At 37.7% G+C, this 13,000-nt stretch overlaps 1 protein-coding gene and 1 non-coding gene across 2 annotated transcripts in view; both read left to right on the plus strand.

Moving 5' to 3' along the window:
• The window catches only part of LOC146162538 (arf-GAP with Rho-GAP domain, ANK repeat and PH domain-containing protein 1-like), a 57,137-nt gene extending 53,315 nt beyond the window's left edge, over window positions 1–3,822 (plus strand). Inside the window, exons 39-41 of the mRNA XM_083385225.1 lie at window positions 890–954; window positions 2,257–2,311; window positions 2,698–3,822. Coding sequence (XP_083241351.1) covers window positions 890–954; window positions 2,257–2,311; window positions 2,698–2,991 — 414 coding nt within the window. The 3' untranslated portion in view covers window positions 2,992–3,822. The remainder of the gene's footprint in view (window positions 1–889; window positions 955–2,256; window positions 2,312–2,697) is intronic.
• Window positions 3,823–7,753: 3,931 nt separating this feature from the next.
• Trnar-ccu (transfer RNA arginine (anticodon CCU)) lies at window positions 7,754–7,826 on the plus strand. Its single transcript has one exon. It is a non-coding gene; the product is annotated as a tRNA-Arg (tRNA).
• Window positions 7,827–13,000: the final 5,174 nt, after the last annotated feature.

Raw genomic sequence — 13,000 nt, forward strand, 5'->3', positions numbered from 1 at the left:
TTAGTTTAAAATACTTCGACCTGATAAATCACGGTTGTGCGAAAGCTTGTCGATAATTTCGATATATATACAGTGCCACCTGTATCCTCGAAATTAGTTTACGAGTTGTAGATTAGAAGTATTTGGCATGCTTCCCGCTTAGATTGTCGTATAAAGTTTGTATTAGGAAGTATAGTAAGAATATCAAAGCCCATATACAGAAGTAGGTATCATTTTGGACGTTTCGAAATATCTCGTTATTCATTTTCAACATCATTTTTCTCATGGAGGGCAGGTGGGTTTAGGAATTGGTTTGCTGGTCGTTGGTTAGAAGTTTTGGGATGTTGCACATTTGATGTCCCATTGCACATAGACCATTATCTCATATTTTTGACTATATAACAGGTTGGTTTCTGAAGTTTTGGGGATGCTGCATTTGATGTCCTATTGTGCTTAGATTGTCACGTTGACGTAATATTGCGACAAACTGATATTGAATATCATTTTCGGAAATTCCTAGTAAAGCTTATGTCGTATGAGAAAGATTTTGATTAACTTAAGTTAATGTAAGTTCTCCACACGTTTGACTCGGCAAAGTAGCAACAAGAAGGACCGAAAGAAGCGATGTACAGTTTCCCCCCCTAGATAAAAACATTAGTATACATGTGTATAAAACTGTGGTTTAGCCCTTCTGAACTTGTGCTGGCCAATGATAACGGAAAGCATCATAATACTGAGATCAAGAGTGGGCCCTCAGACTTGTAAGTCTTTGAAAATCCTAAAAATAACTGATTTGAGTAAGCCTGGGGGAATTCCATGTTCACCAAGATTGCTTTTGAAATGCAGCCTCCGCCCTTGCTTCTTGCCAGGGGAGTTTACACTCGAAATAAACTATTTCTTTTTATCACAGCGCGCTGTACTGGGCATGAAACTTCACTCCGAGTTGAGCTCCGTGCTGAAAAAGCGTACACACTAGCGGCAGCGACATCTACCGGTTGGTATTCACTCGGCCAGTTTCACTTTGTAACTTCCATATGTCGTATGTTACAATATCACTCACAAAACGGAAGGATAAATTCGTAAAAAATTAGGATACAAAAATTTTGCACATCGTTTCAAAAAAAGTAAACATGTTAATGTAGAATGGTTTGGTGCTCACCGTATTGAATTTAGAGCAGGGGTTCTTAAACTTTTTTTACCGCGGACCCCTAAAATTTTTTTTTGCTTTGCATGGACCCCGGTAGACAAGAAATGCTCCAAAATGACGTCATAAATTGACGTCACAATACAAATAGACTTCATGACTCTGTTATTTCGGTCCGAAAAATTTGTAAGTTAAATGGAGTCTAACTATCCATTCAGCGCAAAACCGTTTAATTTTTAATTAAAGTGTTTTCTTTTAAAAATTAATTACTTTCAGTATAAACTCGTTCTTTAATTAGGCTTTCATGGACCCCCAAATATCAGTTCACGGACCCCCAAGTGGTCCATGAACCCCAGTTTAAGAACCCCTGATTTAGAGCAAAGGTGTGCGTCATGAACGTAAAATACTTTGATTGGCATATTTGCTAGAGAATAAGGGCCAGGCAATCTTGCCTAACATTACGAAACACTTTTGTGTATGTCAAATTAAAAAATGAATAATATAACTAAATAAATAGTAATTGGTATAATTTCTACCTTAAAAACTTTTCTATAAAAAAAATTATTTGTTTCAGACAAACATGCGTAAAGTCATTTAATTGTCCTTCAATTTTTCTTACTGTTGCTGTTTTGCAGGTCCCTTCAATATGCAATTACATATACTTTTATAATGTTGTTATCGTGCTGAATGGCCCAAAGCTTTTGCCATTGTTTCACGCTTGAAAAGCTATGCTCATATTTTAAAACTGCTGCGCTGCAATGAATACTGGCTTAAGCAAGAGCTTGTACTTTTTATGTTGAGTTTATCCGCCGCTGAATCTCTAGTTTATTACCATCAGCATTTTTACGCTTATTCTATTGATCTCCAATTTCAGGTCACAGTTTTGGCACGAAACAAAGCGATCTGTCTGTAATTATATTACACAGAGATAAATGGATCTGATAGTTTAATAAAAAATGGAATTATCGTACGAATATGGTTGTTGGGCAATAACTGACATTATGTTGTTAGTTTGATTTTGTGAACCATTGTGTATAGTTAGTTCGATTTTGTGAACCATTATGTATATAGTTAGTTTGATTTTGTTACCACTATGATCTGCTAAAAAAGTGCCACAACCCGATTCCTTATAGCTCAGAGTTACCTACATCCATAAATCGTAGTAGCGACAATCGAAACGTTATTTGTGTAATCTACGTTTCTATTTTCCATAATCGCCTTATTGTCACTGAACCAAGTCCTTAACTGTAATGCAAAATTACAAACACGTCGACTTTTTGTTTATTTTTTTAAGATGAAATATAAATCTCGTCGAAAACAGGCGTTTTTCTGCCTAATGCATTTTTTATAAATCTAAATACGCTGTAATAAGAATATCAAAGCCCATACAGAAGTAGGTATCATTTTGATCGTTTCGAATAACTCTTTATTCATTTTCAGCATACCTCAAAATGATACCTAAGCTGGATTTTGAAGAAATGTACAAAATATGCAAAAGCCAGATTCGTCGTTATAATTTTTTTATATTAAGTAATTACTTTCTTCACATCTTTTAAAAACTGCCCCGAACCCAGGAGTTCCGTGCTCGCTTATCCACCTACCACGACGGTCTCAAGATGTTCGGTGACCGTTGCGTGGCCGTGCTCGCCTCTCGTCTGCGCTCGCCCTCCCTGGCCCACCTGCGATCGGCCGCGGTGACGTCATCAAACTTCCAGTCGTCACGCAGCGTGACGTCATCGCCGATCCCGTCGCCCGTCAGGCGAGCGCGCTTTGGCGTCCTTACGCGCCGTCACTCGTCGCTACTCGACTTGCTCCATTCGCCCAAAAAGTCGCCGCGGAAAAGTCGCTTGACTTCCAGCAAGGAATGAGTTCCGAGGGTCGTTGGTTCAAACCCCCGCCCGCCAACGGATGTTGTTTCCGGATTCTACGCTTTTCCCATACTTAATCTTTTATCTCCACGGTCGCAATTCGTCCAGTTTCAGCCTTTGTTGCCAGATTTTTTCAATTCTCTTATATTCCGAAGGTTGTGGGTTCGATGCCTGGCCGATATATCCAAGCCGTTACGCTTTTGACATGCATTCCTGTTTCTTCTTATAACCTATAATTAATAGACGATGAGGATATATACTGTGTCAAAGGAGACAGGACTATATACCGCTAACGTAGCAGACAAAGTTACATTTAAAAGCGTAAATAGCTTGGAAAGTGTGTTGTTAACGTTATCTCTGTTTCGTCAACCTTGGAAAGGTTTCGCAAGTCGTTTTATATTTTAAGTGTTATTCTTCGGACCTATTCGCTGAAATAGCGATGCTCTTATTTAAAGTTGTTCAGGCTAGAAAGTGCACTAAAAAATATTAATCAGTTATATAGTTAAGTTAACTGCATTTATTGGTTGGAGATCCCATGATTAGCCCATTTATTAATGGCAATTGTCCCAGCTTTGAAATGTACCACTTAAATCGTTATCGCCATGCAAAACGGTTCAAACTTGTCAGTTGCTTTCGCTACCACCCCTTCCATCCTTTACCGAAAAAAGTTTCCCTAAAAATGTAACAGAACGCTCGTCTAGTATGGCAGACTATAGATCTGCAAAAAAATTAAAATAAACCGTTTTCGGTGCTAGGAATTAAAGACCTATATATGATTCGTATGCTTTGTAATTGCCATTTCTTGTTCCAAAATAGAAGAAGTTACACAACGTCAACCAGTCTTACCGGAAAACCACTACTTTAACCTATTTCATGAAATAGGGAAAGATAACCTATCGCCCTTTTCCCGCCTTAAACGGTTAAAATTAGAGTAAAAAGTTTGGCAGAAAGTTTCGTCGAAAAAAATCCAGTCGAAAGTTCTTCCGTTCCAAAAACCGTGCAATATTCAATCTCACTTTTAGTGTCGTATTCGTTCGTATCGTCGCTTTACCGCCTCCACTAATAATCAAATTTAACTCCGAAGCACTTTACGGAGATTTCAACCCGAGCGCGTCCAATCGAGACGTGACGTCACGACACTGTATGACGTCATCAATTTTTCGCTTCCCTGTCGTATCTTGTATGTTGCGGATATCGTTGTTTTGTCGCGTCTACTTTATTCTCAACTCTCGCGACTATGTGTTTTTTTCCGAAGCCGTTTCCCTCCGTTTTAATGAAACGATAACACGAAGCTGAAACGACAAAACTTATCAACGACTGGTTTTCTTTTGTTTGCTCAAAAACAGACAATTTTGTTTCAATTTTACCAACTTGGTAATAACTAGATTAATTTTAGCGTTTTAAAATTAGATTTCGAATTCCGAAAAACTATAAAACTACAAAATAAACCAGAGTTTTCCTAATTAAAATCGGGATTAGCCCGGTACAGTTAATAAGGATAGTGCACGAAAATACATGGATGTCTAAAGTTTATGTTTTTAGAATAATAAATAAATAACAAGTTATCACTTATCAGACGTAAGGTTTTGCGCTTCAGTGATATCGGCGTGCAGTATTTGTGTGACATCAAAGTGGCGTTTGCTTACATTCTCATGCAGAACATTCAGAGTTTGCATTTTGAAAATGAAACCTGAACTTTTAAATAACCTTAATTTAATTTATGCCTGGATGTAAAACGCCCAGTAAACAGCTTAACGCATGATGACACAACCAGTTAACGTTTAAAACCTATTTTACACAGCGATTATTACCTTGGTAACTGGGAGCTGGTCATACAGATGCAAGAGATTTGTACGAAAAACAGCAAAGCCACCCGTCCAACTTTGTGTGTTGAAAACTTTTGATCTATCATCAAAAATCGTTCATGCGTAAAATAATTGGTTTATATAAAGTGGACGTTTTTTAATTTATTTTCGAATAGTTGTCTCGGAACACAAAAAGGGAATTAACTATACTTTAAACAAAAACATAGCATTTTTATTTACATTAATTCAGAATTGGCATCTTTTTTCGTAATGGTCCGCTTTAGGTTTATTATTACGTGTATAGCTCTATAAACATGTAACACTATAATAAGGTGGATTAATAATAAACTTTAACTGGCTTCAAGAACACGCAATTGGAAGTATCAATAGTAGTATAACATACGGCAGTGGTATCCAACCTTTTTATTAACCGACCCCAATTCAAATAAAATGAACATTTATATGCGACCTCAATTGGTTTTTCTAAAAGGTATGCCTAAAATAAATAACACAAACGTTTGAGTGTATTCAAGTTTTACACAAATCCAGAAAGCTGTGGCTACACATTGTAGCAAAAGTTTAAAATAACATGTGAATTTGAAGTTAAAACATAAAAAACACGATTTTTTTCATCTGTTTTAATATACTCACTGCGCAATGTTAACACAAAAACTGCAGAGTTTGGTGAGTGACAGCGACCCCATTAAACGTTTTAGGCAACCCATAGGTCCGAGACCACTGACATACGGTATAGTAGTAAAAGTACCGGGTCCCTACAATGTTTAACGCTCGAACATCCTATAGGTCGAAAAACATCCAAACCAACCGAAACTAGGAAACTTATGTTTGAAACTGACCTTAGTTTTAAAGGCTAGAGTCTTTTGTTCAACAATGATTCAGAAATTACCGGGCCGACCGAGGCTCTATTTTTCAAAATCAAACAAAATAGCAACGGCGAAAAACGGCCTCTTTGCCGTCGCAACCTTGTACCCGGCGGCAGCGTTAGACACGTGTATTGGGTCAGTGGAGCAGGTCTTGCCGATCTCGGCCGCAAGAAGCACAAAACGGGAGTGGGGAGGGGAAAATGCGTTTACGAGGGGCGCCCTGTTAGTACGCCGCGACCGCGAGGCCATAAATTAAAGATCAAACCTGTAAATTAGGGTCGTCTCTTCTGCACAAGTCGTCGCTGCCACCGCCACTGCTGCAGGTTGCCTCGCGCTATGACGTCATAATGGCAGAGAGAGCCGTCGCGCGATTGTCGCTGTCCGCCGTCGACAGTTTTACGACGGGTTCGCGCGAGGTGGGAAGAAACGGCCAAAGGGTTTCTGGCGAACCTGTTTTTTTTTCAGCCGTCTTGCCCGGGAATAAGCAAAGGCTTATCGATTTTCTTCAAGTCTAAAATCAGCGCAAGTATTAAGAAGTACTTTTTGGCATGTCTATGCGAGTCTTTTTCTGGAAAACGCTTAAATAAATCACACACTTGAAGGTTTTAAATTATTTAAAACGAGAGCTATGGTTGGGTAACTTAAAATAGTTAATGATTATTTTTAAAATCGCGTTGTTTGGCTGTACCAGGCGACTACTAATATTGTTTTTTGGAGTTCACGTCTCCGTAATCTTATGGCGAACTGTTGCATAATGGTGGGATGTTGCGAAAGCTTCACATTTTTGCGTCCAAAAGTTGCCCACCAATTGTCTCTGTCCCGCTTTACTCATGCCTGTTTGCAAACTGGGTAAACCTGGTGGGAGCAACAATTTCAAAAAATTACAACGATAATGCTTCGCCAGCCACGTCAGAGACGATATTAAGTTATTTTAAAAGGACTTTAAAATACGACCGAAAAACCTAGTTTTAAAACAATGTCAAATACGCAAAATATATTTTACAAAAAGGCAATCAATCATATCCTATCACGAAAAACATTTTTTTTAATAATAATTAAATCGAATAATAAAACGGATGCAAAACTATAATTTTTTAAACAAATTAGTGACTTCATAAATATTTAACTTAAGTGCCACATCTAAATACATACGCGACGCTTAAAATTTCTAATGTGCTTAAATTTCAAAACAATTTAAAAGATTATTTTTTGAAAATTTACTATCACGTTTGATCTTATTTTGTATGGGTTTAAAAAAACAGTGAAGAAATTGTAAGAGAACATTAAACACTCGAAGACTCATGGTCTTACTGATAACAAGAGTTAGTGTTGTTTATTTTTATCGGCGCCTCTGTGGCCTGATGGATAAGGCATTGGCCTCCTAAGCCAAGGATTGTGGGTTCGAGTCCCATCCGAGGTGTTATTTTATTAGGTTTATACTTCCGCATAAATCAACTTGCTTTTTGGTTTTGGCGAGGTGCAAAATAAACAAGTCTGTTCTCTAAATCTCAAGATAAACCAGCACTCATTTGTGTTTTTCTAATTCGAATTTTTTTTTTGACGCTTTCGTTTACTAGCCTATACCGCATTACTCAACATCTTTATTCAATTTCGTCACTTCTTTATTTCAGTCCGCCATAAACTGGAGAGAATGACATTTACAGATTTAGACGCAATTTATAGCTTACCAAGTGTTTTTGTCAATTCGATAAAATTGGCCTTCTCTTTCCGGATAAGAAAAATGCCCAATGCAGGTTAAAAACAAATATTTTTTAAATTTAACATTAAAAAATGCTAAACTCACTGTGGATAACTTTTTAACGACTGGTTGTTTCTGATTGCAAAAAGGCCGGATTTATTGACGCTTTTTGCACTACAATTTCGATAGATCCTAATTGGCCCAAAAATGCTATGGCTCCGGCACAAAAACATCATTTATTAACCCTTAACCAAGCCTTTACATCCCATGGAAACATACATACAGCAAGGAAAAACAAAATACACAAGTAAATCAATGCAAGACTCACTTTGTCTCATGTAATTATCAAGCGATTTGTTATGTTGTTATGCGGCGCCTCGGTGGCCTAATGGATAAGGCATTGGCCTCCTAAGCCAGGGATTGTGGGTTCGAGTCCCATCCGAGGTGTATCTACTTTTTTGACCGTTTTGTGCTTCAAATATATTATTTTTCAGTTATTGAAAGTACTACAACTAAAATATATTTCCTCAAGGTATTTATTAACTATTTTCCTCTAGAAACAAAATTATATTTTAAATTTAAAATGCTAGATTTTTAATATAAAACTGCTGTTTTTTTAACTAGATCTTTATTTGTAAACTTTAAACATTAACACAAGCATTACATTTAAAAGTAATACTGTATTGTTTTCTATTAATTTATTAGCTACATTAGTAGTATGTTGTTGTTGCCTAAGTAGAAAGTTTTTTCTGAACGAAAACAATATTTTAGTACGCTTGTAACATTCGAATTTACAATATGTCGTGAATCAAACAAAAGGATTGCATATATTAGGTTAACGACGTTTAAACTGAACAATTAAAAAGGTCTATGTCACTATAGATGAAAAATACTCGCACATGCTAAAAATAGGTTCAGAAATGGGTTGTTTAAAACGTTGAACGTGAGTGTAAGTTTTATATATATAGTAAAGAAGTAATATTTTAAGATCGCTATAAAAGTGAACATTCACATATTTATAATATAATCTACTTCCGGAGCAATTCGGGTAATTGCAAAGATATAGACTTATCTCTTAGAATAATTGCAATGACGCCATAATTGTATTTGTTCAATAACAATTAAAATAGTAGGGTTGGCCTGTTTGTCAAACTCCCGAGTTCCTGTACTCGGGTAGTGACGTAATCTATGACGTAATACATTTAAGGTTTTTGTTTAAAATTTTAAAAAACAATGCGGGAAACGTTTATTCTAAACAAGATAAATGTGATGCGAGTCGAGTAATGCAAGATGTCAAATTGGTACCGAGTCGAAGTCCTAGTCCAAGTGTTCTTGTAAGTACAATGACGTCATAAATAAGTTGTTTTGGTTCAAAAATAAAAAAAAATTAGGCAAATTTTTATTTTAAGCGAAAATGAATATTTTTTCTGTAAGTCGAGTAGTGCGAAATGCCAGTTCGAGTACTCGGGTTGCCTACTCGTCCAATTCGGAGTTCATTGTCGGGTCATTTCTGCTAACGACGTCCTTCCTAGCCACATTATACGGTTACAACTACAGCAATTAATCCCTTTACGCAGTGGGGCAAAATAAATCTAACGATATCCAATTGTGACGTCAAGCGCGCGTCACAGTTCTCGTGGTTACATCACTTTTTGCCAAATCGCGAAACTCCTTGGGCAACTGAGCGTCAAAAAAGCGACGATTTATTGCCGCATTGTTTCAATTTTGCACGCCTTTGTGATGTCATAATTTATGGGGTTCGCGGTTGGCGCGCGGCGCGGCGGGAAATCTCTCGAACGCGGTTGGTTGGCCGACTGGACTGGGAAACGCCGAGATCCTGGAATGTCTTTGTTCTGCTGTTTGTGATGTCATAATTGCCCGGTTGGGGATGTGGCTGGAAGCTAACCCGACTTGACACTACTCCTTGTAACAATAAGTTGCACAGCATGCAAAGCGCTGGCGAAGTATTGGGTTAGTTTGTATTAGGAATGCAAATAAAGCAAAACATTTGCTTATCCTGGCTTCGTGAATTCCTTTATCTATTTGGGGATTTCCTTTTATATTTGAAGTACAGTAAAAACAGTTTTTAATCTTGTTTTTTAGAATATGGCTATTTTTCTAATTAATGTTTCTTTATTACATGGTTCAAAATATATAAACAATATTTAAAAACATGTAAAGGTTGTTTTGGATAATAATTGAATTATAGTTAACCAATATTGTATTTGATTTATTAAAATATTTCGTCTGATATTTTATATTGCGTTAATTAAGACCAAGGGTGTTTTAACAGTAGCGCTTAAAATTATTGATTTAGTAATGAATCCTACATTGCAGGGGGAAAACTGGCCGTAATTATTGCAACAAACAAGAACATTTATTTGGTTTATTTAAAAATATGTGTAGTTCGTTACCTACATGTTATAGTTGTCGTCAAATAAACACACAAGTAGGCCTACAATTTTCTGACTTAGCATATCGAGATTTTGTAGCCGTTGAAAAACAATCCTTGTTTAGTTGCACATACCTTAACAAATACATACAAAACAACAAAAATATTCTAGTTATTACCGTTAAATCTTAAAGGTCAGAAATAATTTTACCAATTTATACGGGGTGGTAGATTTAAAAGTTTGAAAAGCCAAAATCGTAAGTTATACAACACTACATTTTTGGTTTGTGACGCGGCATTTGCATAGCTTTTGTGACGTAACATAGGCGACGCTGTGACAGACAAAATACAAAATTTCCCCGGAATCAGTAGCAGTAGCGTACAAATTAAGCCCATGCGGTGATTTAGGAATGCGCAGAATGCCATTCCTCGTCAAACGACCACTCGTAAAAAGGCGAATTCTCAGATTCAGGATCGCGACACATTGATAAATATAGCGGCATGCGAATTCAGGGCTTCCGAAAAAACTGTTGGCGAAAAGCAAAATGGGTCGCGACGCCGTTCGGCCAGCAATGTTTGCGAAAGCATCTTCTGTTTGCTGGCCCCATCTTTTTCTAGCTGCCGCCAGACTCTATCAACAGGGTATCCACAACAGCGCTCAAACAGACATTACCGACACCATTCCAAGGGTCTTACCGCCGGGTCCTGACTGGCGCATGACGTCACGTTTACACGTACGCTTTTGATGACGTATCGGCAAGTATTACAAGTCGCACTCGGGAATGTTGCGCTTTTTAAAGTGACTCACCCGTTTTCGTGTAACAAATCTTTTATTGGTGGCGCTACCTTTTTTTCGTCGGCATCTTTTTCCGGGAAATAGCGTTCCTCAGTTCAATATCTTGGAGCAAACAAACTATTCTGGCTTAAAAGCGGGTCGGGTAAATGATTGCGCGTTCCAAATAGTTTTTGGAAGTTTTCGAATAACTTGGCACGGTAAATGAAAGTTGGAGAAATTGCGACTGGCGATGGCATTTTGTTTGGTAAACAAGCGTGTTTGACATGATATTTTTTTCTTAGCTAAATGTTTCCCTGTACTGGTGATCCCATCGCAAATGTTTAGTCATGGTAACTTTGCAACTTTAAGCGGTTATAGGAGAAAACAGAATGAACAACGATTGAAACTGAGCAAATAGCTTTATAAAAAAAGTCGAAATTGGGCAATTTTTTGTTTTATATTTTCTGATTAATGTGGACAATGAATCCTGTGACATAGACCAGTTTCTTAAAACAGTGTAACATCTATTTTTAAAATGCGTTTTCAAAACTAGGCTTTCAAGAAACTAGGCTTTTTAACATAGGCTTTAAAAAACCAATATGAATTTACCATTTTAGGATCAATTTTTAGTGTTGAATTATTTCAATGTATATCTCCTCGCAACTACTCGATCCTTTACCCAATTATGGTGCCGAGTTCGGGCGAGTCAAGTCGCGTACTCGTCCCTGCCAAACTGACAACTGACAAGTTCGAACGCAGTTACATTTTACGAGTTTTAGCGTCCAAACACCACCAGCGTTAAAATGCCTTTGACAAATCCAACGAAAATAGAAGTGCGGGTCGGGGTCTCGGTGCCAATGAACTTTGCACAAGGGTAGCTTTAACGGCGCGTCGGCCTCTCTCGTTCCTATTTGTTTTGCAGTTAAATTGCGTTTAATCGACGATAAAAGGCCAAAAACAATCGCAGCCATTGAGCGGCTACGCAGTTGCCTTTACAGAGTTTTTTACGCCGTTATCCAGGATATGGGATGGGGGTGAGGGGTGAGGGGCGGCAGGGCCTTGCTTCTCACCCCTTATTTGGCGCATTTTCCCCCCTGGAAACAGGTAACTGTGTTTTGCAAAGTGTTTGGCTTTTATATCACCCACTTAATCGTTATTGGGCAGGATAAGGTACGTAAAATTGTTCAGAAAAAGAGGCACGTCCTTTTGCATTTGACATTTTCATAGGCGAAAACAGGAATTAACAAGCGCCTAAATTCAACCCTAAAAGCAATTTATTATCTTTTCTAATGACATTTGTTTGGGCGTTTAACTACTTTTCTTTAGAGAACTTTGGAACTGTTTTACTCAGCAAATATTGTTCAGTCAATTTTAGAAAGAATTTGTGCTACTTTTACACATTTCCTTGCGAGATTTCCTTACACGGTTCTCAAGAGATTTGTTATAAGCAAAAGCTTGTCAGCTCAAAATAATGACACTTGTTTTTTTTGTAAAAAGAATGGCTCTATTTGATCGAAGAAGACAAATAACCCCGAAAACAGAACGAAAGCGTTCATTGATTTTATAGGGCCGCGAAAACGAATCTGCCACGTATCGGGAAACTGCGAACGATAAAAGTCGCGTTAAATATCGAGCGCATACCGAGAAACGCCGCGCGCGCGGTTTTGGGTCACCTGGAGGTCGCGAAATGGAATGCGCCATTGTTGACTGCTCGTAAATCTAGCGGTTGTAAAATTATTGCGACGTGCGCGGCGCCTCAGCTAAGCGAGCGCTGATTACGGTAAACGCTCAAAGAGAAAGTCGAGCGAGTTCGATCAAGGTGTAGCCGACTTATTGCCCGTGTTGTGAAGCCATTTATTAATTTGCCTGTATTGCTGAGCCGGCAAAATGAGCTCTCTGTCCGGGCTGATTGCGCAGTTCGGTCGTCGTTGTTTTTGAAACTGGCACAGTCGCAGACAAGTTTGGTATCTTTTGGTTCTTGATTAGCCAGCAATTTCTGTGATTTATGACCTAAAATGTTTTCTTAAGCGTGTGAAAATTTTAAAGCGTCGCAAAAAATGCGTAGGTGTTTTTTTTGGTTTGAGACTAATATCACCTAATTATTTCTGATGTTTTTCTGGTCAATAGACATTTTTTACTCTTGTTGGATTCCTGTATATACACGCCATTACAGATTAGACTTGTAACGTTAAAAATTCCTGAAAAATAAGAACAGCGAAAGATTTTCTATTTTTGTTTGTCTTAAACGTATTGAGTGGTTTGCTGAAAAAAATAAACCAAAAAGCTACCAAAAAGTAAGGATTTTGCGTTACATAAATACTATAATGTCGGTCGGGGGCCGATACCACGCCTTATGGTATCCATACTTTACTGTAAAAAGAAAGATATTTTAGCTATTGACACAAACCCGGCGTTTTCAAATTAAAGAGTTATCTCTGTCAGAACACAAAAGTT

This window comes from Ascidiella aspersa, chromosome 3 (genome assembly GCF_963924565.1).
Source record: "Ascidiella aspersa chromosome 3, kaAscAspe10.2, whole genome shotgun sequence".
In the NCBI taxonomy this organism is placed as follows: Eukaryota; Metazoa; Chordata; class Ascidiacea; order Phlebobranchia; family Ascidiidae; genus Ascidiella; species Ascidiella aspersa.